General features: G+C 35.0%; 2 protein-coding genes across 12 annotated transcripts in view; one reads left to right on the top strand and one right to left on the bottom strand.

Moving 5' to 3' along the window:
- On the top strand, positions 1-27303 carry LOC139817319 (zwei Ig domain protein zig-8). Of its 4 annotated transcripts, none has more exons than XM_071785307.1 (8): positions 22-143; positions 5485-5733; positions 8297-8553; positions 23104-23285; positions 23605-23818; positions 25358-25544; positions 26470-26591; positions 26927-27303. In XM_071785307.1, the coding sequence occupies exons 3-8, from the start codon at positions 8403-8405 to the stop codon at positions 27055-27057; spliced, it is 987 nt and encodes a 328-aa protein (XP_071641408.1). In that variant the 5' UTR covers positions 22-143; positions 5485-5733; positions 8297-8402; the 3' UTR covers positions 27058-27303. The 4 variants fall into 4 exon arrangements, with proteins under 4 accessions (XP_071641407.1, XP_071641408.1, XP_071641410.1 ...); XM_071785308.1 differs by lacking the exon at positions 22-143 and adding an exon at positions 183-335; XM_071785306.1 differs by lacking the exon at positions 5485-5733 and having other exon boundaries at positions 1-143.
- LOC139817316 (UDP-glucosyltransferase 2-like) overlaps positions 11107-27970 on the bottom strand; it is a 29131-nt gene continuing 12267 nt past the window's right edge. The window contains exons 1-7 of one of the 8 annotated variants that reach the window (XM_071785295.1): positions 14693-15111; positions 14493-14573; positions 13563-14419; positions 12772-13142; positions 12387-12606; positions 12071-12290; positions 11109-11835 (exon numbers count right to left, since the gene is read on the bottom strand). In XM_071785295.1, coding sequence (XP_071641396.1) covers positions 11541-11835; positions 12071-12290; positions 12387-12606; positions 12772-13142; positions 13563-14040 — 1584 coding nt within the window. In that variant the 5' untranslated portion in view covers positions 14041-14419; positions 14493-14573; positions 14693-15111 and the 3' untranslated portion in view covers positions 11109-11540. Of the gene's footprint in view, positions 11836-12070; positions 12291-12386; positions 12607-12771; positions 13143-13562; positions 14420-14492; positions 15112-27970 lie in introns of those variants that run through there. The other 7 variants (XM_071785297.1, XM_071785296.1, XM_071785298.1 and 4 more) reach the window with 7 other exon arrangements.

The following is a 27970-nucleotide window of genomic DNA, read 5'->3' as shown; positions in this document are numbered from 1 at the left end:
GCTTTCAAACTCCGCAGCAGTCAGTCGCCAGCCGCCCGTGCTGTATCAACCGGGAGTGGTATATTCTTTATCTCGCAAAATTTGTTTTCTGTCATTATTATAAGGCTTACATATAATATTAAAACCGTCAGATTTTCGTTGGGGTGAGTGATAAAGATAATCGATTTGATTGATCAGTTCTTATGGAAATTTTTCACTTATAAGACACATGAGTGAGAAGACTCACAGATAAGTTAATCGTCACGTATTTTATTTTTTGCAACAAATCTCTCGTGAATTTCGATAGATTCTTTTTATCAAATGTGAATGAAAAGAAGAACAGTTTGTAACCGATAGTGAGTAAAATTACAGTAGTCAACAATGATCACATACACACACACATCACACACGTGAGATCAATAAAAACGTTAACCGCATATGCACTGCTTAATTACGGTTTCTCCTTTTGTCCAAGCGCGTTGCTTGTTACGAGTTAGTTAATTAGTTGGCTGAGCGTTAGCAAAAAAGTGCAAGACAGTTCAAGTTGTAATAATTGCAATTTATATCTGTTAGTTTTTTGTAATAAACTAAACAATAATAAATAGATATTAATTATTTATACTCTGAACTCTGACCATGTATATAATTCATACAATTTAAAAGCAGGACAAAAAACCTTTTTAATTCTAAAATTGAATAAATAATTAAGATAACGATTTTTTTATCAATTCAATGTACAAATAATAATTATTTCTCCAAAGTTGTGCTTGATCAATTTACTTATTCGAAAATTTTGACGCCTTAAAAATTTAATTTTTACTTTTTTGTTTAAACAATTTCAAGTACTTATCGATTTTTCTGTAATACTTTACTGTGATTGTTGAACTGTGACTGTTTTTGTTAAATATTAACATGAAAGCATAGCATAGCATATCTTTGAGAACGACGATGTAAAATAGTCGAAATTTATACAAAATTTAAATATTTGAAAGAATATGTAACACGGTCTCTCTAGGCAATTTTGCAAATTGCGCATGTTAAAACTCTGTCAAATAACACGTTTTTAAAAATTTATTCAGCTCCAGAGACTACTAGTTTAAATGATATGATCGAAAAACGTCCGAGTCTGCATGATAATATTTTGATGTTGAAATGCATTTATTCGAGACACAGAGCAAAGCGCCAAACGTACGATTCTGCATTTTCTGAAAATTCTATCCTACTGAATGATGCATATCTGCCGATAACGAACATTGCAGCTTCCTATAATCGATTTCACGTGCCACGACGAATAATGGTTGACACGATCAGCGATCCGTCCTATCCGTCTTCCTATGTAAATGATTCGGTACAAGGGACGGAGATCGTAAGCCATGCAGCCGTTCAATTTCCATCGTAGGTGTGCACGCCTACGAACGATCCGAGTTAAATGACAACGATGAAAACAACGGCATAATTAAAATTCATCGATTTATAGATCGCTCGACTATATACATAAATTGGACGGTGTTAAAATAACTCGAAGAATTATGACGACTGAAATATAATAATGCTTTATAAAACTTTTTTGTCATGTTCTCAAGGCAGCTATTCGCAAATTAAATTAAATTATTATGCGACAAAATAGATTTATTAGCTTGAAATTGCATTATTTCGGGTATTTATCTTTTACATCTCTATATGGGATTACCTAGATATATAGCCTTTCAATCCTAGCTACGCAAGGATATCAGCATCTTCCAACTAATCTACATTAATGCGCTTAGGAAGGGGAAGTTCTTGCAGTCAAGTTGTGCAACGTAGTCTCATCGGCAAAGTTGCTTTGTTACTCATTCGAGTTGAGAAATGACTAAATTCCTAATTTCGAGAATATGAATTATGTGGATATATATTCGTACGCATCTTAATAATATATTTAATGAAACTTCTCATAATTTTTTTTAAATCCTTTCTATTTCGTTTTTCGAAAATGTGCATAAAATTGATAATAAACGCGAATAAATTGAGATAGTTTTTAGCATTTTTCTTCTTTGGACCCTCCAAAAATGGCTTACACGCTGTGAGCCTCGAGTTCCTGATAATCTCGACGATAAATTCGATGTACTATCAAGGAGACGGGATACGTGCCAGCCTTGCTAAATGTCGGGCGTATACCCTGGATACAGACGAATGAGGCGCTTTCTGGATACGGAACCGATTCTGCTCCGTCTTGCTTTAAATGGCAAAGGATTGACCCAGATCAACCTTTTAAAGTTATACCCTGATAAACCACGCTCGAACAAAAGGTCGGCTGAGAAACCGTTCCGGTGATTCGATTGCACGTGAACGAGAGGTGTCCGTAAGATTTCTTACTCCTTACACTCGCTTTCCCTACTTTCTTTCTTTCAACTCCTACTGCATACGTCTTCATCGCAGTGCAACCCATTGTTCTTTCGCCTGCTCGCTAGATTTTCATGCCTGATCAATGTAGTTCGCTTTTAAATGTGCTCCGCGTGGAGCACATCGATCAGGCATTTCAGTTTGCACACGGATATCGACAGATTACGTCGACACATATTTCTTAAAATATACACTGCAAGAGAGTCGTTAATTTTGTATAAATGGGGCATGATTTCTTTCAAATATCAATAAATGCGCTAAATGTAATATAAAACGAGTAATGCCATGCATTTTTATAAACTTTTTATAAACTTTATAAATTTCTTTTTATTTTTATATCAGTTATTTTCCTATCTATTAACGTTTTTCATATTTCTTTTATTCCAGAAAAGTTGTGCAAAATATAAAATTACGCGTGATTTTCATCAATAAATGCAGACGTGTAAAAGATATTTAAATACAAGATTGAAACATTGAAACTAATATCTTTCCGATTCGATGCGTATAATGTTAACTTCGACCATTATGGGAAACTATACCTACAAACTAGGAACCGTTAATATCGGGGATCATGTCTTTAGCGCAGCGACTTACGACTCTCTAGTGGATTACCAATAATATGATTCGCCGATAAGTTCATTAATCCAACTAGCTTCTGTACCCAGGAAGAACACGGTTTTAATTAAAAACTTAATTCCACGACATTTACCCGAGGCGTAATCACACTGAATACGCGTGTATACTGTGTATTTGAGTTAGGCCGATATCCAAATAACGTAGTTATTATCTCGCAATTTTGCCGATAATTTGCCCACATTGTATAAATCGGGCATGCAACAAGCCTCTAGCCTCGTCCCAATCAGCTCGTGATTGATGACGAGATCGCCACTAATAATCCGCGGGGGATACTCCAATATACTGGCTACTCTAATAAATTGCGCGTATAATCAAATAAATAATCTTCGACATTACGAACGTCGCGACAACGTCGAACTTGACGGTAATTATTATTACTGCGAAAGCATTAACTCGATGAAGAATATCTCAACATTTTCACCGACTCGTAAATCGATGCTCTGTATAGCGAGGCACTATACAATTCTGGCACTGAAATCTCTGCAGCTTTCATAAGGCGGAAGTTTCTCTCTTCACGCTACACAGGGAGCGGAGATTGAATTATTTTTCTTTTCCCGTTACGAAAGGAGAGTCGCTCTCAGAAAGTAAACAATTACGTGAGAAAGTAAACGGACTCGCGACTGTGACAATTGTACTAGGTTTATGCGAAGATATTTTGAGAACGTTGACATCGCACCAACGTTATCAATAGTCAAATTGTTCGTGTAATTCGCCGTTCACCAATAACCGCTTAGCTGACTTTTAGCTTTGTTAAACCGACAGCCGCAAGAAATCGTGTTAAAGAGTTAAAGTAGTATCTCGTACGAACTTGGAAAACTCATTTACTTTTTGTTAACACGCTCCTTTTGATGCTTGAATGTGTTTCCGTAAAAGTCGTGTAATAAAACGTGTAAGAGACATGTAATAAGCTGCGCTAGCATTACAAAGAGATTCTTTGTGCTAATGCATATAAAGCAGAATCTCGGAGCCGAATTTGAGCGACAAATACTCTGACAAATTTTTCTCTTGCAAAAAAGTTTTGCGATAAAACGAACGGATGATAAATGGCTCTTCCGCCGGAACGTTACGTCCGGAAATACTCGAATTTATGCGCCCTACTATTATAGATATATATATAGCAATTAGTTGTCATTTGCGAGACTGGAATAACATACGATCGTAACACATCCCCTTTTGTTCGCGAGCTTCTCGTACCATTTCACTCTCCCGTCATTAACCCTTTCCTCTGCGTTTCGTGTATTACTATCGATCGCAACATTTGAGCTATTTAGCGTACCTACCAAATCGCTTTTTCTTTCTTTTACTTTTATTCTCTCTCCCTCTCACTTTTTCTTTCTTTTGCAACATTGAGCACATCGCTCACGACGATTTATCGAGAGTCAATGCTTACCTTACAGCTACCTTATTAACGTAATTCAAATGATCGTGATTATTTCCGTTGAACGTAAGCAAACATCACCATTCACCGCCGTAAACGCCAGAATTGTACCTCCAGTTTAAAGAACAAGGCTTTAAAATTACAAAACTCGCTACCGCACGTGTAAGTCTCTCGCTTGGTCTCCTGCCGCGTTTCTTTTCCGGTATCGGTAACCTGACGGCTGCAACGTGACATCACGAGCGGCGAGCAAGATCGATCGATCCGGAAACGTGCCGCGCGGGTTGTACTCCCGCGAGATCCGAGTCGAGTCCTCTGCAGACCCTTTGCTACACAGAGAGCCCTCATAGAACTCGAATCTCTTGAAGCGCGTCTCGAGAAAGGCCGATATACAAGTGCGGGGAGACGAATAGAACAATCGTTCTTTTGCCTCTCAAATTCGCACAATGTTTTCCATCGTCAGACCGTAAAAGACTATTAATACGAAGAAAGACCAACTTAGAGAAAAGGATATTTTAGTTTTTTAAATCATTTATTATCCTAAAGTGAAGCTAACGTCGGGAATGTAATCTATATTGTATTCAGAAATACCGGAAATTTTTGCTCATAATCTTCCTTTCATTCCGTCGAGGAAGATTTGATATTACTTCAACAATCGCTAAAATGATCTCATATCTTAATAATGCTTTTGTCTTCACCAATCTCATTGTTAAACTTAGGTGACAACACGACATGTTGTATATAATGTTAAGCAAGTGTGTTAGACACAGTTTATACAGAAATATCGTGACAATTGCGCCGTTGAGATATATATCCTTGAAGCTAATTCAGTGTTAAATATATATAAATAATATTTTACATTTATATATTATTTATTCACTGCATAACTGAGGATATCATAAAAAAACATCTGTATAGGATGTTTAGGATTGCAAAATGTAAAAAAGTATTGAAAAAGTTAAAGAAAGAGAGAATGATTGAAAAATAAGAATCTTAGAATTTTCTTTAACAATTTTTTTCTATTGAGTTGCATAATTGCAAACACAGTTTCCAAAAGTTATATAAATATAAACGTGATTTATTAAAAATATATTTATATTGTGTGTATATAATAGAGAAAATGTGCAGCAAACCACTTCGTTCATCAACTGCGGTTTCAACAATAAGTTACGTGATTCGTCGCATCATAAATATCAGTGGGAAACGACTTCCTAGAACGTTATAACGGATTCCGCACTACTTCCAAAGCCGAAAAGCAGTATCGTTACTCCGGAGGAAATCTTTGGAAGTCGCACATGTTGCGACGCCACAGCTATTGGCAATATCTCGCTGTTGTGCGCACGTGAATTATTTTACTGAACCTGGTAAATATTTCATTCGCCGTTTTTGAACGTACCGAACTTTATTCTCTCTACCATGCTATAAAAATATGTAAGAAAAATAAAATAATAATTATGTCATGTACTGAAAGCCGTAATAATGTAGATTTTCATGTTAAATATTTTAATGCACATTATAATTAGCAGTAAATTTCCCGTAAATGGCGTATAGAAAGTTATTGTTAAGTCAAATCTTACTTTTGAAAATTTAGCAACATCCGAAACACCCTCGCAAAATACAAGCAGTTATAAAGCAATTGCTATTAAATGAGTAGCAATTAAAAGAGCGTGCTTTTCGCCGCTCTTGATAGGGGCAAACGTGCGGAGAGATTTTAGCGCGCATTGAAAGCACGCCGGATATCACTCGCACAATAATGGCAAGATTTGCATTGCAAATCCTCTCACCTTGTTATTCGGACACAATAATCCAGCCGCCTACCAGGCCAGATTGGTTGCGCATATCTCAAGATGAAAATCCCGAAGGCGCCCGATCGCTTATATCTTCTTTCCTGGATAGAGATAGCAATTTCTGCTTTACGGTCACAAACTGACTGCAGGTGAATCCCCGAGAAACTGCAAAAGTTCCGCTGCCTAGCTCTGGTGTTACCACTCTCTTCCCTTCTAACTATCCGATGTATTACCTGCTTGTTTCTTCTTCGCTCCGTATCTCCTCTCTTCCTCTTCTCCTCGGTTTTCCTATATACTTCCATTTCTCTCCCGCTCTTGACAAATGTTCTACATCTCTGCGGCCAGGAATATGCCAATATTCTGTCGAAGAAATCTAACGAGCTAAACTTCATAACATCAATTCTATTAGATGCGTGAACGCCTTCGAAAACAATATATCCAAAGTTTGTCGAGAGAGTTGGCTTATAGGTTCTCGCTTAAGTTCGAGTACCGCGGCGCTTGTACCTCAAATTGTTGCGACGTGAATGGTAACAGTCATCCCTAAATACTTTTGCATTATTTCGTCAGTTAAAATTAAATTTACGACAGCTATTTAAAATTTTTATGAGACAGGTCGGACTACTTTTACGTAACAATGCGCCGTTTAAATTTTTGTGTCAAATAAATTATATATTATACTACGACAAAAGATACATTACATTAGTTTCATACAGTGGAATGCTTAGCTTTCTGGGAACACCTAATGCAATTTTACTAATGAACGCGAAATTACAGAATATTACGAGCTTATATTTTACGTTTTTATATTAAACTATGCTTATTACACGTACATACATACAAGATTATGAACAGGCAAATGCGAAATTCGATGCGCGAGATCTACCAGTTGAAAATTTTATTACAGCGATTAAGCGCGGTGTTCCGAAAATAATTGCGCAATTATTTTATAACAGAGCTCTCCCTTTCTTCCCTTTTAATGCAAATTTTATGTCCACGTTGAATTCGAACGACACTCAATTTTTGTGACGTACATATTTTAAATTGGACGCCATAAATTAATTATTAGGTTGTTTTGTTAAACATATATTTGTTGTGCACTTAACGTAATAACGTAATCAATATTACGCCAACGACAAACTTAAGTGAATCTACGATACTGACGATCTGTCTCTTGATGACACCGTACGCAAATGTTATGCTGAAATAAAATTCTCTTCCATCCACTTTATTATCCTATCCATCGTATATCGAGATAAAAAACACGCGATACTTATGGGTAAAATTGTAAGAAAGTTGAGCCGAAAGCGACATATTTTCATTTTTCTTCAGTAAATTTCCCGTGAGAGATAAATGAATTTTTTTCAAAAGACAAACTCGCGTCCCTTTCGCGCGTTTTCCTTTTCGTTTGCTATTGTATATCCCGGCCTTTGAATATGGATTTAGGAAAAGGAGGATGCCTCGCAGGATAATAAAATAATATATTTCTAGGGCGCGCGCGCGCGCACACACACACATCTAAATTCTCACTTGTTTCGGATGTCATCATCGCATTTTTCTTGTGTGTGCGTTGTCCACAGTAACTTCCATTTTCGTTTATTTCCGCGCGTTACTCGACGAGAGGTGCACATACACAAACAAAAGCAATATAGAACAATGTACGCACTGCGGCAGCAACGACGAGAAATAACATAATCGATTCAGATTCTGGTAGTCTCTTTGTTAAATTTTAATTTAATAAGAAAAACGAACGTAATGTTTCCAGTTATTTAATTCTTCTCTTCTTACACGACACAAAAAGCTAAATTATTTGTTAATAACACTGTCATTATTAATTTCGCAAAATATATTGTACAGATAATCGTAAAACTATAAAAAAAATAGAAAATTCTTACATAAAAAAATAGTTTACGTTGTGCAAACGTAAAGTGAAAGAAGTGATTATTTCTTGATTATTGATCAGTCCGTTTTTTCAACGCAATCGTTTTTAACTTATATATTTTTTATTTATCTATTAATTTAATACACACATTACTATATAGTTATACCCTTTATTTTTCAAGAATTTAATTGTGTTTTATATTCACGGCGTATTCAGATTGTATGAATGCGTGGTATCCCTTCAGCAATGTTTGGATTTCAGAACAAAGGGGAAAAGAAAGATCGGATACCGTGCGAATACATCATAGGCTTTCCAACAATTCCGACTGCATTTCAAAAACCACGGGGGATGCGAAGTCCGACGGGCGATGACAGGATCAGCGTGGGGGTCGAGGTTCTGCCTCGTATTGGCGGCAATCACGATCGTTATCGCCAATTATCCACGGCATCGCGACAGACACCTGCGCGAGCAGCTCGTTAACAGCCACAAAGTCACCAGGAATATCACTCAACTGCAAGGTAACTGCGTTACACAGCGATACAATTCGTAGGTTCCACCTGATACGAATACCATAGTTTTTTCATAAATACCGAAGCAGAACGTAATTAAAATAAAACATTACCGACGAGTTGCTTTGTTTCTCATAGCGTTTCTACTGTAAAAACTAGTAATAATTTGACTATTGATAAAAATTTTTTAAATTAAACAGTAGAACATTGAACACTGGAAATATGTGAACTGATTTTCACATTGAAACAATAAAATTGCACTCATCAGTGCGCACCAGTGTTGCACTAGTTTTCCCAATAGAAAACGCTATAACTGTTTTTTCTGCGAATGTAATTATTATGTTTTTATCTGCGAATTTATAGTTCTAATAAGGAAAGGAAAAGAAGAATTCAATTGGATTTGTGCCGTGTAAATGCGTTAGAGAATTGAGGCACGTGAATGTCTTGAGCATATTGGCCCACGAATATATCTCAGACTATCGCGCCGAATAATTTCCTGCACGTCGTAACATAATAAACGTCGCGCAGAAATTTGGAATCAAAGAGCAGGAAACTTCGGGTTTAATTACCTACTCTGAAGTTGAACACACTACGTGGCTAAGCCGAGAAACCGAGCCGTAAGAGTGATTCGTTTAATGTTAAAGTTAGTCGGACTTTCATGCACCTCACTTGCGCCGAACTTGCGAGGGTAGGAAAGTTTCGATAACATGTAAAATTTTACGACGTGATGCGGTTTGAGGTGATGAGGTTTTTTTTTACACACTTTGAAAGCGTATGTCGAACTATCGTGGTTCTATCCGAGAGCAAAAGCTGTCGATTGACGATGAGCTGCAAGAAAAAAAAAGAAGAGAGCATCGTCAACCTATTTCGGATCTTTTTGTTCGTGAACGAGCGTCGAAATTATTCTCCGTTATTTGCTGCGATTGGTAAATTACACATCGAATGGCTACATTGTCGATTTCCGATGGACTACAATCTCGTATCCTATATTAGCTTGACCGTGCGGATATTTACTTTCTGTGGATGCTTGCGCTCGGCTTTTCCGCCGAGAGCCAGTAAGAAGATGTACATTCGTCCTACATAGCTTTATAGTAGTTCCCGGATTTCAATGCTGAACCGATTAGACTTTAAAGAGTCGCTCGCTGCAGTCGACCGTTGTGCAGAACGCTCATGCAAGTACAATTTCAGGCTTTCATAGCAGTATGTGAAAAAAATTGTGCACGCCCGAGAGACGAGCACGTCATTTAAGTTTCTTGTTGTTTTTTTTTTTCGATGCTTACTAAAACGTCAAAAAATTCCGAGCATTAGAATGCTTGAGGCAAGGTACACAAAAGTATGTAAAAGTGCGCACGTATATTTTCCTATCAATTCTTCTATATCAATTACTAATTTGTTTATTAAAACAAATATCTATTTCTTTCTCTGTAAAATATACAAACACGTAAATTCTGCTTTGTACGCGAAAAGAACGATTTTGCTGAAGTATCTAAAAATTTAACTATAGATACAGATCTGAAAATAATTTTGTTGGACCATCAAAATAATTATGTGAAACACTCAAATTGATTGCTAAAATGTCAAAATTTTTTACAGCATTATCATCATACTTCAGCGACCTACTATAATTATTTTGATGGTGCAACAAAATTATTTCAGATCTGTATCTAGCTAAATTTTTAGATATTTCAGCAAAACTGTTCTTTCCGTGTAATAATTCGCATCATATTAATAATAAATTGTTTAGAGTGATATATACAGTTGCCCATTCTCAGAACCTCATGAAAGTTTAACCTTGTCGCGCCGTTACGACCATTTTTCTGAAGTCGCACTTAAAGTAATGCAGCGCAATCTTGTCAAGCGCTTTGAAAGAATCATCACCACGGTCGCTGTAAATGTAACTTTATAAGTTCAAAAAAAAAAATTGTTTTAATGTGTCTATCTTAAAAATACAATCTCCTTCACCTTATGCAGTTCACTTTATGCAGCTTTTATGTCTGTTAAGTTAGCACCCCCTCCCCCACAAAAACCGGAATAACACATATGCAGAAATTAAGTGCTCTTTATGTGCTAATTATGTGCTCTATTCACTATTTTTGTGCTCAAGCGGTTTCGCGGAAAATCGCAATTGAAAGTGGGGATGCTGGCTTAACGTAAGCTAGCACCCCCACTCATTAAAATTACATATAAAATAGAAAACTCAATATGCTAGAATTATGTGCTTTTAAATGCCTCAAACAAAATTAGTCTATCTGTAATAGTTTAAAAGATATAGGGGAGACCGAGGCTAGTTGTCACACTTTTCAAATACTGATTTTTAAAAAAATGTTAAAAATATTTTATAATATCGTATACTACTTTATAATGTAACTACATCCTTTAGGTGTAAGAAAAAAATGTTAGACTTGTATATATTTATACACAAAATGGTTATTTAATTCTAAGCAAAGCCGTGAAAATGTAACAACTTACCCCATACCCAGGGTTGGTTGTCACATGACTCTGGATTGATTGTCATGTATCGTTTATGTAGAGGAAACATACGACAAATGGTTCCTGTTTTAATATTTTATTAAAGTTAATGAGAGTTTTTGGTAACTTAATAATATATTGCAGCATAAATTAGACGAAAAATTAATAATTTTCATAAACTTTGTAATATAATTCTCATAAACTTAAAGTAAATGAAAGAATAATCATTCTCATAAACTTTGAATCCCATCTCATTTGAGACAATTTACCCTGAACGGTTATTTTGAACAAAGAAGATTATATTTATAAACTATGTTGCAATGACTAAATACATGAAAAATTATCTAAAACTATAATATTTCTTATGACTAAACAGAAATTACGACTAGTAATTGGATTGTTTGTAGACATAAATACTAAAATCTGATATTTAATCTATTAAACCCTTGTATGAGATATAAATATTTAAATAATTTTTTGATATTTTAATTCTTTTATTAATATAATTATGCTATACATATTAAAAGTTAATTAATCTTTTTCTTAGTAACTACTGACATTTTCATAAGATTAAATATCATTTTTAACGATTTACAAATAATTATTAGTGTACAAAATAACGTTACAAATATGACAATTGATAAAATTGCTATAACATCCATTTCGGATTTTTTATACCAAGGTTCATCAGCGATACTGCTACGAAGATGAGAAGCACCTTTATGACGAATGACGAATTCAATCCACCAAATTACATGTTCCAAAGGATCATAAGGTTTATCTTCATTTAATGCTTTAACTTCGAGCATTCTTTCTTTATATCTAGAGAAAAGTAATAATTTTATATAAAAAGATCATGAAGAAAAGTAATATATTTTATATGAAAGAAAATGCATTACTTTACAATTGCATTTTGATTATAATTATATGAGAATTATGTATGTGTAAGATATAATGTTGCGTAGAAAATTAGACATTTCTTTAAAATAATTAGATTTCTACGAAAATAATTAATGACATAACACAAGAGAATGCTTATGTAAAAAAAAATGATTACCTTTTATCGGTCAATATATCTATTATGGATCCGTTCAAATTTCCTCTTGATATATCCATAATATTTAAACGTTTTGCAACTCCTAAAGATACCATTTTATTAACTTGAGTATACTGATCAATTAGCAATGGTAATCCTAAAAGTGGTACTGTATAATAAACGGCTTCTTCTGTACTTTGAAGTCCACCTTGATATATGAATAATTTAATGTTTGGATAAGCTGCAAAATGAAAAACGGAGCGAAATGGCTAATGAAGAGATACGTATAAACATATATTTTTATTAATCTGATTAAATTATGGCACTATATATTTACCGAGAATGCTCTCTTGAGGAACCCATTTAGCGGTATAGATATTGTCAGGTTTATTTGGCAATTCGCTATCACATTTCCATACAACTTTGTATGGTAAACTTGCAAATACATCTCGAAATACGTTTCGTATATGCTCTGGAAACGTTGATGTTAAGACATTTGTGCCTAGACTCATATAGATAAATCCATTCGGTGCATCTGCTATAAATTCTTTCAAGTCCTGAAACGAAATAATTATTCGATTTTTATACTATATTTGAGAAGAAAAAATATATTGTACATATGGAAATTGATTTTAAATATAAAGCAAATAAAATGTATAATTTTTTAAACAATGAATTTTTAAGAATATACATAGTTTGAAACGTTTGAAAGCAATGATTACCTTCGGTAAAGCCGCTGGTTTTTTTGAAATATGAAAATTTCCAAGTACTAAAATATTAGGCATTGTCGGTCTAACAAACGAGAGAGCTTCTTGTTGACTGTGGAAAACAAGACTCATGTTTCTTTCCATATCTCTTATGTGTGGTATATTTTTTCCGAGATATTTTTCTGCTATCGCTTGCTGTTTAGGGTAATGATAATTTATTGAGTAATATATGTGATACCACTGACGAATAAAATTCTTTATCCTCCGCCACAATGACAGATTTAAACCGGTATCATCTCCTATTTCCCAATTCGAAGTATGTGATGACAGAACAGGTGCACCGAGTTGATAATAAAGTGTATTACGCAATCCGAATGATGACACACCTGTAAATAAATATAGAATAAGTTCTGTAAACGTGATTAATTTAAACAACATTTGAGTTTAGAAAATTGTGTAAATAATATCTTTATAAAGATATACGCACATGCCAAGATAACTTTTATGTTTCTTTGGATTATTTGATGATGATGCAAAGAGAATAAAAAATATCTTGACATTAAACCAGGTGGATAATGACATTATATTTTTTAACTAATTTTATGGACATAAAACTTATTTAAATAAAATATAAATAAATAAAGTAAATAAGTTAAATAATATGGGGTTTAAGTGTACGAAGGTACAGGATATAAAAAATTTTTAAGTTGAAATAATTTATGGCTTTCTTCAATGTTTTCGCTAATATAAAATGAATTTTAAATAACACATTTGTAAAATAATTTCATATATATCATTATTCTTACCTATGAGAGGTGCATTAAATCTATGCGCCAAGGTATAGAAGCTAGGTACTTTTACAGTTTCTACAATTACTAAGTCGAATTTTTCATCACTATCCGGTGCATACATCTTACGTACTTTTGGATGCTTAAAAATGTTTTCTGCTACATCTCCACACGCAGGCCATATTTGTGTGCGTGATGTACTTAACCACTCATGAGTCCCCGCTATAACGTTTTTGGCAAAATTTAATTCCATTAACTGGTAGTTAGATTGAAAGTTGATTTCTGTCAAATTGGTTAAACTAGGATCATTGAGCGGATCTGTTGTTATAGAGACGACTTCGTGTCCTCTTTGGCTCAAAGCGATCCATAATGGTCGATAACAAATTTGGTGACTGTAGGATGGTATTGGAACAATAGCCAAGATCCGTGCAGTTTTTACTGGTGCCGCAATGTATAAAAAGCTTATCCAAAATATCGTTTCAGCAATCGGCTTCATTTTACGTCAATAATAAGCAGAGCATAGTAAACTTAATTATCATCGATGATAATTCAATAAAATATTCGTTCTTATTTGTATAATTGTTCTATTTTTTTATTCGTATAAAGTTCACATATTTCTTTATTAATAATGAATAATGATTTGGACACACGAAATATTTATTGCAATTAAATTTTGAGCAATATTGCAGTGCGCTTATTTTCAAAAGTGCATATTTGATATCTATAGCAAATAATCCATTCCGCAAATAGGTTTTTTTTGCTGCACTAGACTGCACTAAAACTTCTCTTCTTGCTTTTGCCAAATATCAAACATATACCTATTTCACTGTAAGTACAGAGTTCACTTAAGTACAGAACAGTGTACACTAGTTTAGCTGAAAAGCAGATCTTATTTGTTTTCCAAAAATAGATGAAATAATTAATTATTGGTACGAAGTTATTTCTTACCTATCAAGTACGTATAATCAATTACGTATCAAAAGTACGTAACAACTTCAGAGATCTTCATTCACACTTTATGACGTGCAACTGCGCGCAAAAATATATTTGAATTATACAAATATACTCATCTGATTACTAGAATGAGGTTTTAAGTAAATCATGCACTACTTAAAAGACTTAGGCCTGTATTTATAATTGTTATTCACATCTCAAGAGCGTATCAGGTGAGATACTCAAAATTGCGTTTTACATCTTGAAACGCAGACAGTTCAATAGTTATGTTTTGATTAGAGATTAACTGAGACTTTATTTATAATTATATTATGTTAATATTAATAAACTCAATCTCTTTTCAAGTTATCTATAAACCATACTTAAGTGATACACAATTTTCTCCGACTCAATATTTAATTGATATATTTTTTTCTAAAAAAAATGACTATTAAACTATCAAAAATAGATTTTAAATCACATCTCAAAACATTCTACAGCTAAGTTTCTCTCACTTGAACTACGATTACAAAAATAATGTATCAAATATCTCAAATTGATTCTCAATCAAGATTCATCTATTAAAACATATCACGACTCAAAACTCACTTCAGGTGAGTCTTCAACAGAAACACGACTTTATATACGGGCCTTATCGAAACTTGCATTTACATTTAGAATACATATTCAAAATGTATTATTAATAATTAATAAATCTAAATATATTAGCAATATTGATAGTTGATATATTTAATTATAAATATTCAATATAATGTTATCTATATATAATTTACAGCTTATTAGTAGTCTCGCTGGATATATAATTATACATACTGCTGTTCAAATACAATTTTACGTATATAAAAAAAATATAGATTTTTTTTACGTATATCTTTTAAACTATTACAGATAGACTAATTTTGTTTGAGGCATTTGAAAGCACATAAAAAGCACATAATTCTAGCATATTGAGTTTTTTTCTATTTTATATGTAATTTTAATGAGTGGGGATACTAGCTTACGTTAAGCCAGCACCCCCACTTTCAATTGCGATTTCCCCCGAAACCGCTCGAGCACAAAAATCGTGAATAGAGCACATAATTAGCACATAAAGAGCACTTAATTTCTGCATATATGTGTTATTCCGGTTTTTTGTGGGGGAGGCGTGCTAACTTAACAGACATGCAGCTTTTACTGTTCGCCATACATTTTACACGTTTATTTTTCAATATATATTTATATCCTGCTATCTCGTGTGTGATACTGATGCTCCTGTCAAGACGAGAAAGTCGCGACGAGTATAAGCCCGGAGTTCACCCGATGAAATATTCAATTCAAAACTCGTTTGGTGACTTGTCATTCGACTGTAGCACATGGCTTTGCACGCGTGAATGTTGGCTGCACACACACATACAAACTGTCTCATGCTATTTACAAAGTTTGTCGTTGCCAATCCACGCCATACATTTTACGACTTCGACATAACACCGTACTGAGAATCGTAAATGAAATCTTCCCATTCTTTCTCGCTGGAATCCCCTTATACCTACGGGCTAAACAATGACTTCTTTTTTTAAAAATTACGATCGCGAAAGATCTTTCAAAATAAAGCAATTTCCCAAATTTTTTATACGGTCTTATTATTCGACTAGATCTAATATTTACTCAATATATAGATTCCTGATCGCATTGACATAACAATTGGTTTACAGTAACGCTGACGAGAATCTCTGTGTAGTATTTGATATATCAAAGGAAACAACGAGACACCAGGTACAGACGGTTATTGTGTACCGAACTTCTGGTTTGTAATGAAGCGTACAGATACGAGACACGTACGTGGATGCGTAGCAGGAAGCGAATCTGACCATGCACGTTTGACCTATTTGTCACACTGCGGAATTACAGATCTCTCTCATATGCATGCATTTGTTATTAGGCTCAATCAAAGTGGAAATAGACATAGCAAGCATAGTGTTATAAAAAACATATAAAAAATTCGAAAAAAATGACAATGTGAATTAATAAATAAAAACAAGTCACCGTTATCACCGTTATCACCATCAATTTGATAATTAAAAATTAAGATATTATAATTAAAAAATTCGACAAGATTTCTGTAAGAGACAAGCAATGTACTTTTTGAACCTTATTAGGATATAATTAAATTACGCAGAAATTAAACTCTTCCTTCCGTTCCTGAAGCGCATTTGTACATTGAAACTCTTCCTCCAGTGTGGAAGTAGCAATCCAATTACAGCAGCTAATTTTAATAGTGTAAGTTATACGAGAGAGGTGAAATTGCATAAATACTTGGATGTGCAACGTCAAGGTACCGCAATGATAGGGGAACGGGGAGAGGACCGCGCACAGAATTACGGACACGTTGGGTTTAATATCGTTCGAGGGGGAAGGTTACCTTGCGGATTACATACAAAGTTTCGTCGTTGCAGGCAAGCATGTCATCTTGCTAGATTTGCTACCTGTCCGCGAGTATCCTTTGTCGAGGGATAAAACTCGCGAAGGGGATAACTTGTCATCTTAATAAACTGTTGACCCTGCGATATTGGTTTTCGCTTGATTGATAGGTCATATCCTTCCATTACTTATGAGAGTAATTACAACTTTCGCGACGGTGTCCTTTGTGACCTATAATTTAGGAACAACGTTGCTGCACCGCCAAGTTTCTCAACGTCGTGCCTTACCGGCGAGCAGCCGGCGTATAATTTAAGAAAGAAATTTTTGAAAGGATTTTATAAAATAATTCCGTGTTTAAATCAATACATTAAAGAATATTAAATATTATTACGTGTAGTAAATAGCATAAAATGTACGATAAACTCGAATATTGTTTAAATTATGGTTTAAAAACTTGAGCTCAAAACAGTTGTACGCGCATTTTCTTTCTGCACGAAAAGTCATCGTACAACTTTTCGCAGTCGAACGCTGGGTCCAACTTATACGCATTCCTCCGACCCGTAATTGGATTCACGTCGGGCACAAAGTACGAGAAACTCGCAAACGTCGTCTCATTTCGACGGTGGGTTCGCGGGAGCATCAACAGAACTGGTACTGGCCGATGAAAAATGAGCGACAAGACGAATGGTAGCATCTTCGGCGATGGTAACATTCTTGCCATAAGGCGATGTAGGGAAACAAATGGTCTTTTGGATGTATATTTATTACGTCGCGCACGACCTCGATTGTGGAGTGCAGTCGAAACCGCGCATCTCGGATTCGCACGAGCGGTGCCGCGCCGCAAGGTAAACGCGGGAGAAAAGGGATGAGACAAAGGGGATCATAGACTTCTCCTCAAACGAACGTAGCGTGATGCGCGCGGCGTTTTTTGTAAAAAACCTTGTAAAATTTTCTACAGAAAATGGATGGAAAATGTGAGAACGATCAGGTGCATTTATACTCGTTACTTAAATTAGTAAAAATCGTATCTTTTTCTCGTGATATCTAATTATTGAGCGATTCGATGAATAGTATCGTGAGAGTGAGAAATTTCTACAGCATGCAAATAACGTCGTGTAAAAGTTTGCACAGGCACAATGAATTAGTAATTCTGACGACAAATATTTTCAGAGATCCTATTATCTGGGGTTATGACTCGCATACACCAGCGAATATTATTCGAGCCGATGGAACCCGGAGGTCGTTTGGGGACCTGATTTTCCCCGGACAACTGCAGAATTTATATTTGGTCACTTTAAGCGGCACGTTCGTTCCGCGTCCCAATTAAGACAGTTCTCGTCGCAATTAATGACTGCGAGACTGCGAGCTATCGTCTGAAACAGAGGGTTTGCGACACTCAATTAAGATTGCACATAGATCGATAATAAAACACTTTTGCAAATACTTCAGTCCCGGTGTGTCTCGTAAAAAAAAAAGAAAGCAGATTCTCCGTTTGTGGGTTCAGCTGGTTCCCCATTAACGTTAATGAAAGAAGTGTATACAGTGATTTCGAACTTTTTCCATTATGTCAGATTCCGGATGTCTAATGGGCACACTCTTAATTAAAGTTGTTTTACTTGATTGCAGATTTCGTGATCGCGAAGATCCATTTATAATTTCATCGTCAAGAGTGTGTTTCGGGTTATTAAGAACCATCTTCGTAGGCGTAGGTATTAATACTGCCATGGCGCGTAATATGGTTTTCCTGCCTACGGGAACATCGATCGTATAACACAAAAGCGCATTGTGATGCACCGCAATATTACCGTATCTGCCGAACGCCCTTCGGAAGCCTGTAATGCTTTTTTAATGCCGTATTCGATGTGACCTGGATCCGGCCTCTGGTATATTGGATTATTTTACAATTTTTCGTCGATTTTTCTTTATTATACGTAAAAAACGCGATGTATACGGTGTCCCTACGCGTATTATCGGAATTCGTATACAACGCAAGACTTCCTTTCCTCAGCAAATTAAATTAATGCATTGCCGGATATAAAGACTGCGACTTGTAAAGTATTCCGACTGCAGATAACATTAAATTTTATGGCAATCGTTAAGGAAATCTCTCGCTCTTGCTTCTTTGCGCCTGAATTTACGGAGCTTCTCCTCTTATTCTCTCGCTTATGTATTTTTTGCATTTATATTTCGTCGCGAATGATTAATATCACGCACCGAATGGAGCTGCGGAAATCGTCGTTTGCGCTTAAACTGAGAAAAAAGGGTTTTATCCAACGCAGCTGTCGATACGCGTTTACGCGAACTGGATTATACGCGGAGCGTGTAACGCACAGCAGTCGCTTTAGTGGCACTAAAATCTCGGTGCCGGCTTACACGCACACATTGCATTCGAGCGGCAAGGCACAATCTGCGCTCTTGTAGGGATCGCAGAAATGCCCGGTTAGCTTCCGCGAAGCGCCAGAGCACAATTAAAAACGAAGACCCGTTATTCTCAATTGAGAATAACGCGGCGGGTAAGTGTTCCCACCGCAGGGGACATAAATCACGCGCGAATTCTTTCACGCGCCGCGTTTCGCAATCTTTTTGTTCGCATACGTGGCATAACTTAATTAATCTGAATTTTGAATAATCGTCAAAATGTATTTCAAAAACACATATTTTTGGGAAAAATAAAGTATCTTCTTGTTTCAATATCGGATAAAAATTTTATTTATCTTAAAATAGTGAAAAATCTATAACAAATAAAAATCTATTACAAATAAATAAATACCTAATCAAACGTTAACTATGAATAAGTAAATAATCAAATATTTGCAACATATGTGAACATCGTATATATAAAAGTTAATCAGGGCAAAATACCAAAGAGAAGATAAAAACAAAATTTAACGAATGTAAAATATTATTAATTAACTACGAATAAACAAATAATCAAATATTTGTAATGTAACAGTATTATTTCAGTATATTTGGATACAATTTTTATTTTTATCTTAAAATAATGAAAAATCTATAACTGTTAGCTACAAATAAATACATATATAATCGAACACTGACTACAAATAAACAAATAATCAAATCTTTGTAATGTATGTGAACATCGTATGTATACAAATTAATCAAGAAAAAATAGAGAAGATAAAAACAAGATTTAACGAATGTAAAATATATCGCAATTGCTGCAAAAGACATTTAATTCTCTGCTCCAAACTGCGCTGTCCTGATTGGCCGACAATAATAATTGATAGAGCTATCTAAACTTTTCAAAAATGTACGTGCTTCATATTCGTTTGATCTGTCCGACCATCAATTTGTCTGCTATATTTCAATCAATAAATTGAATTTACCAAATTGTAGTCACAAACTTGTAAAGATACATAATTGAATTTTATTTGTGCTACCAGTGATATCAATTTAGATTACGTAGTTTTAATAATTTGTGCAGTATATTGATAAGAGATGTGTAAATTGTGCACAAATTAATAAAGATGCATTAAGTTAGTTTCAGCGAACTGTGTGCATTCAATCAATAGATAAACGGATTAACATTTTCTGCTCTTCAATCATTAGTAATGTATTAACAATAGCAACAACAATATAACGATAAACATCAATCAAATTGCAGTGTACACTCATTTAATTAAATACAATGTTGTTGATTTGACACGCGACAAACTGCACCGTTCCGAGAATTAATAAATGAAGACGAATGATTTGTGATATTTCAGAATGAATCGAGCATTCTTTGAGCTCCGATCCTTTAACTTTTTCATTTGATTAAGGTGCGATCTATGAAATCTGAAAGGGACAAAGGTAGTCATTGTGTCGCAGACATTTAGTCCTCTCTCTCGTTAACCCCGAGCGCTCCCGCATAATCGAATCAATAACGGATGGATAATTTTCTTCGCCGACCGGAACAGATCAGATCAGTCATGAAATGGCCGGGATTCCGGTTCTAAAGATGCATAGCGATGAAAAATCATTTATCGCAATCGCACCGACAGCGACAATAGGATATTTGACAATATCTTAAAAAATCGTATATACACATTTTTTACAGAAATTTAATACTGTAAGTGATTATTTGGCTAGTGATTAATTACTTATTTCGAGTATTAAAAGCACTGTTTTTAATGCTTTTAATATTTAAAATAAGTAATTAATCACTAGCCAAATAATCACTTGCAGTATTAAATTTCTGTAAGGAATATGTTATATAATAATTTTCTATGGACATTTCAAATAAATATTATTTTCTTTATAAATATATTACAAATCAATACAAAGCTCATATATAATTTTATTATAGGGAAACCGAAAATATATAGAAAATAATTATATGGAATATGTAAATTAAGGGAGAAATGGAGCACACAGAAATGAATCTGATTGTTTGGCTGACCTAGATTAATTCAAAAGGTCTTTTGTCGTGCAGTCTGCCAGAAATTCAGTACTTATCCCCCGTCTTTTTTTTCAAGATCTTGAGTTCGCGATGTTGTCATCATCTCTTGACAATGTATTACCATTCTGTATCTCCTTTGAACTTTCATATTTCATCCTTTCTCAACTGCTGTGAAGATTATTCCGAAATTGCACGAAGTAAGAAGAAATAGGTTTTCAATTTCCGCGATCTCGCAAAGGGTGTGTATACGACGGCAAAAGAATCTGCTTTTGTGTCTAAAAGAGAACGAAAGATGAACTTTTCGCTGCAGTGTAAAATTGTACAACTGTATCCCTCTACGCAACCTCGCAGTATTGGATATCCGATTTTTTCGATAGCCACGAAGAAAATCAGGGATTGACCTCGGTGGACTTCCGGATCGTAAGAAAGCGCCGTTACACGCTCATCGAGAACATATCGGTCGTTCACGGATCCGAAAGATTCTCTCACAAATGCCTTTTTCAGGATTACGAGCGAGAGAGAGAAACTGAAGAGTTATGGCAGTTTTACCATTTTAATAGGGTTTTACCTTCTGCTCATGGAAATTTTCGAAGATATCACAAATTTCGTAGCTAATGTTAACTCACGGTCTCGTAATTAAGAGGCTTAACAAAAGGGTGACAAAAATATTTTTAATAAGAGAGAAATGAAATTAATATTATATCTTTATCAATTATATTAATCGTATTTTTGCCGTATATATTCCCTCTGAATATTCTATTCTTTATAGTATTTGGATAATTGATATTTCGTGTCGCTTTTAAATAATGCAAAAATTTCAAATTTATACCGGGCTATAGAACAATATCTAAAGTGCAATAAAGAAATGATGTCAGAATAAAAAGTATGGCAGGTACCTTCTCCCCACAACTTTCCAACATTGTATCGTTTGTTACGGTAAAGCCACCTGCTCACCATCATAGCATAATTGTACCTTTTGTGTTTCAAGTATCCGTAAAATTTCTGAGTGCTTCGTAAGCTCGAGCGAAACCTTCGCGCGCGGTTACGAAACGTGCGAAATAAAGGGTCAAAAGGTTACGCGACTGCAATTTTATCTCGCGCCTCTTTATTCTTTCGCGCTTGTTTAGTTTTCTCATAAAAAAATGGAATTTCCCATGATGATAATTAAATATTATTTGTCTTATCCCACGTTGTTGATAAAATTTAAAAAATGTAGGATAAAGGGGAAAAAGCGTCTTTACTCCCTAGTAAAATCATGTATACATCAGATTTTAAACTTGTTATAAGGATATAATCGAATAAGATATACTCAAATCTGGGTATTTGGATACACGCGCAAATCTGAAAGCACTTCGATATGTAATGTTTTTCATTCTGAGTGAATAGAAATGCAAATGGTGAAGACATAAAACGATCAGCAAAGTGAACAATTTATTCCAACTTATATGACATACTCGAGTTTTTCGTGCTTTTCAACAAGAATTTCACATTTTTACGAGAATCCCATTCTAGCTGCGCCATTCAAACTGAATGCCGGCGGCTCACGTGAAAATCTTGCCAAGATTGTCTCTTGAAGAACACAGTTCGAGAGGCTTTATCCTACGCTTCTTACAATGCTAACGATGCAACCTTTCGCCATTTAAAGGCTAATCGATACGTTAGAGTACTAATAACAGGATAAAAACGTTGCAACGCAAATATCGAAATACAAATAATCGTTATTACGTCATTGATACTAAAAAAAAATATTTTAATAATTTAGAAGCAAGAGAATAATTTAATAATTTATCTGACGATATGTTTCAGAAATAATCGCCAATTTGCCTCCCCTGCGAATTCCGCGTTTGAGGCATCACCGTGTCACGGATTGGGATCCGTATTTCGAAAATGCAGATGGTCAGGGTATCAACGGCTCGCAAAATGTGGCATTGCACTTAGGTGCAACAGCCTATCTTGACTGTCGCGTCGCTATGCTCTCTGGCAAAAAGGTGTGTGTTATGTTAAATTATTCACGATCGAGTCGACACTATTGCGAGTGACTAGAATAACAACGTAATATCTAAGTAATTTAAATCTATTTCTTACTATTCTACTATCAGAAAATAATTATAAAATAGTCTAAGTCTAGAATAATTAATCAGAATAGCAGAATAACGGTCAGTAATAATTATTTTACCACTTCATTACTTATCTTTACTATTTAACTGTCTTATCTAATCGTACTTGTATCGTAACTGCTTACTTACTGCATTTCGCGCTACATGATCTGATACTAACACGATGGATAAATATTTTTGCGGACTCCAGGTAATGTGGTTACGACGGAATACCGATTGGGCGTCCCTCTTAACTCTCGGGAACACTACCCACATATCGGACTCAAGATACAGCGTGAGCTTTCAGTATCCAAACAATTGGAGATTGGCCATCTCCGGTATACAGAGAGAAGATCACGGAGTGTACGTTTGCCAAGTGAATACGCATCCGCCGAGAATGCTGGTCACGAACGTTACCGTTCTTGGTAATGCCATGTTTTTACAAGGAAATAAAAGAAGTCGTCGACAAAACTTCAGATATGTACATAGATACAGAAATGGTTTACTCGATACGAGCATGTTATATCGATAATGAGAAAAATGTAATAACAGCGCAGTCGTTATAACTCTTCAATTGCGTAAACATGAGAGAAGATAACAGTATATTTTGCCAATATCATAAAACCTTTTATTGATAATATTTCTTTTGTATAATTGGCCTTACTTTGCTCTCCTAGCTAATCACTATTGCTGTGGCTCGCCATTTTTTCTTTAGATAAAAAAAATCCGCTCATTGGTCGATCATCCGTATTTTACATCAAACCGCAGTTCGCGCCGAAAAACGGAAGCGCTCGAGATTGTTTGCTATGTGTACGCTCGTGAGATATATCTAGCACAGTACATCTACGTAACGAAATATAAACAGTTACGCGCGGCAGTGCGGTATGCATTAACCCGTGGGTATAAACATCGGAAATGTGGTACGATTTGGCGAATATTACTCAACGAAACGTGACGAGAAATTAAAGTTTCGGTATAAATAATGCCAGAAATATAAATTTTTAACACTACGGTGGGAGAGAGATTGCTTTTTAAGATAAATTATACATGAATTTTCTCAGTCATATTCTCATCTCGTATTTTATTTGCTTCTGTAATATATACACGTGTCGCGTTTTATTTCTGTCTATATTTTAAAGAGAAAGAAAGAGAGAGAGAGGGAGAAAGGGTGATAAAAGGCAGAAAATAAATCATAGAATTCTATCGATTTGTAGGATGCTTACACTTTTTACGCGTAACTCTGACCTGAAATCTACGTGTGCCCTCCGGATATTTTTGAGTGATATATTACCGGAGCATCGGTATAATACGGTGACATCGGTAGCCGCGAGATACATGCATTGTTTTCCATTTCGGGATACACCAAATCCTAACGTATACGTTACGAATTGCTGGCTGTCGCGGTGCACCTAAACGGAACAGTCGCGAATTTAAATTCCTCCCTCGTAAAGATTCAATTACCGTGAGAATATCTTACGCCATCCCGCCTGGAAACAAGCCAGCCGCAGTTGTATCACGTAGTGCGACTCTTTGCAATAGCAACGATGCAACTTTATTTCATCTCTCTTCCCTCGCGCATCTCGACAAATAGATTTATACATGTGCCAATATCTCTGCGTGTTACTCGCGGATGCCTTCCAGCGATACTAGCTGTCTCTTTACTCTGGTTCAATTACGAGATATAAATATTAATTACATAACTCTGCAAACTGCAAGAAATAAAACGCAAACATGAAAGAAAGCAAGGCTCTCTTTTCGCATCAGGATGAGATTTACAATATTTGATATTATCAAATATGAATTTCATACGACCATAACGTTTTATATATGTTTGATTATTAAATCACACGTGTTCTCCGTAGCTATGCGTACGTAATCGAAAAAACGAAAATGCGTAAAAAGCGAAATATAGAAAAGTTCATCGATCACAGATATTATTCAGTAGTATGTTTGTGCCTTTACAGCGCCGGATATTAGAATCATCGACGAAGCCAGACATGAGTTACGGGACCGATATTACAAGACCGGAAGCGGAATCGAGCTAGCTTGCGTCGTCCGGCCGTCCTGCCCCGATTCGAGGGTGCCGTATCCCGTGTGGCGAAAAAATGGCGAGACGTTGCCGGATCACGTCAACGTTTATCACATTAATGGGTGAGCATATATCGTGAGGTAGCGATGGATCGAAGAGGAGCTCGTCCGGAGACGGATGTACGACCGAGTCTAGATTTACACGCGCGCGCACGTGTGCGCGCACTACAGACATTGTCTACTCGCAAATACACGTAGCTCGTTCTCTCATCCTCTCGTAACGTCGACGGTATTACCTTCTAAACCCGGAGGGCGTACGCGTTGACGAGCGATAGCACGCTTTGTGCGACTCAAACCGCCGCGATTGATCTACCTCGAGATTCGCTACGACACGCATTCAAAATTTATCTCTCTTTCAGTTTAAACAGAACTGGAGCAATCTTCCCGCGAATTTTATCATTCTCGCAGTGAGCGACAGACACGCGCGGAGCTCAAGTTCGGTTGAATTAGTATTCAAAGGCTACTTTTTGTGCCCGCATTACATGTACGTTTATGTGGCATTTGTATTATCATGCAATTCTTTATTCAATGTCCGTAAGTCGGTTGCACTCGGTATCTCGTAGAATATTTATGCATCGTCACATTTCCGACGCACATAAATATACGTATAGTTATACAATGTATCTGACCACACTGCAAATCCAAGTGTGTTACTTTTACACGCATAAACGTATAAAAATGACACATTAGACTCTTTTTACATGTTTCTTTATGTGTTAAATTACGTCGCTTAACACGTATTAAATGAAAAGTTAATACGTTCAATCGTGTTAAATAACGTGATTTAAAACGGCAAAAAATGTATAAGAAAAGCTTCAACTAAAATAACTTGGATTTGCAGTGCATCTCCAAAGAGATTACGTACTCTAATACATTTTCTAAAATTTTTTATTGTTAAAATTCAGCAGACAATGCTATAGTGTTATAGATATCATGAAAACATTGCGCGTATATGTATACGTCGAGTAAATAGCATCCAATTTTTCAGGTCAAACGAAGATCTGGTGACGAGGCTCTACATCGAACGAGCGAAAAAGACTGACAGCGGGGAATATACGTGCTCAGTAAGCCAATTCAGCACGACCGCGGTGCATATTCACGTCCTAAATGGTAAATTAAATAAAGAGTCACCAAACATACGGGATTAGCGAACACAAATATCGTTATATTCTCGATGTCATCGAGTATTCTTATTTTCCTTAAATAGACGTTTCCAAAAGACATCTAATGTACATAAAAAATTTATAATTTCCGAGACAAGTACGTCTAGAATTCTAGGTAGTTTATTTTTTATATTGAAAAAAAATTTAAGATAAATATAATTTAAGATAAATAAGTTAAATATAATTAATATAGCTTCTCAACGAAACATTTCTGTTAAGTAGACATAATAATATATTAGCTGTAAGTCGGATATCGTATTATTTGCCTATTTTGGATTGCAGGTGAAAAACAAGCTGCTGTCCATCACGATCAGTGGAATGCGGCACGTACCAATTGTTACACAGCTTTTACTGAGCTCTGCGTTGTGTTTGCCAGTTTACTTCTTTACATGTGGCAAAATTATTCTCTGTGAAACTCCATTACTAATGTTAAGTTTGCATCGCATCAAATTACACGTACTTCGACGTACACGTACTTCTGATGTATATATTTCTGTATATTACTTCGAGCTCAACAAAATACGTGCTTTTGATTAATACGATAGTACTGTTATGAATGCGAATCCGTTGAATAAATCTGTGTCAGTATTATAAGATCAGTATTATAAAATTATAAACGAAGAATAGATATTGATATTAAAATAAATATTGTATTTCTACGTTGTCAGAGTTCTATTATTTTCTCCTATTATTTTTTCCTTCTTGAAAAATTCAATTGAAACCGTTCTTTTTTTACGTTCTTTCTAAGTATTCAGTTGTACGTAAACTCGTTAATTCTACATATATTAATCTATCATTTTCGATAAATTAATTATTATTAATAGTTTTATTATTAATAGTTTATTAATCTATCTATTTTTATTTAATATTTTTTATTAAACAATTTCTTGAATATCATAGAAAAAAATATATCTACAGAAGATCAGTTAAAAGCAAAACGTTACCGGCTGATGTAAATAAAGCTTACGAGCTTCGCAAACTCGATGGCCATTTCTATGCCAGTAGTAGAAAATGACGATATTGTGCCTCAAAAATCTCTGTTTTATCAATTTTAGTAAAATATGATCGCTACTATTATCTATAGAGACATAAATATACATGCATCAATATATGTTATTGAGCAAAATTAAAATTTCTGAAGGCTTTATATATTAAATTGACTTCATTATTCTTATTAAATCCATAATATTAAAAGTAGATGGTAAATATATAAGACCGTTGTTCTCCACTCTATTATTAACATGCATAATGTATCAATATAATGTATCAATTAATACTGTTTTAAACATTTTTGCATTCTAGATCATCCATTATATTGAAGGATGA

This window comes from Temnothorax longispinosus, chromosome 8 (assembly GCF_030848805.1).
Source record: "Temnothorax longispinosus isolate EJ_2023e chromosome 8, Tlon_JGU_v1, whole genome shotgun sequence".
In the NCBI taxonomy this organism is placed as follows: domain Eukaryota; kingdom Metazoa; phylum Arthropoda; class Insecta; order Hymenoptera; family Formicidae; genus Temnothorax; species Temnothorax longispinosus.
This window is presented reverse-complemented; position numbering and strand designations above follow the sequence as displayed.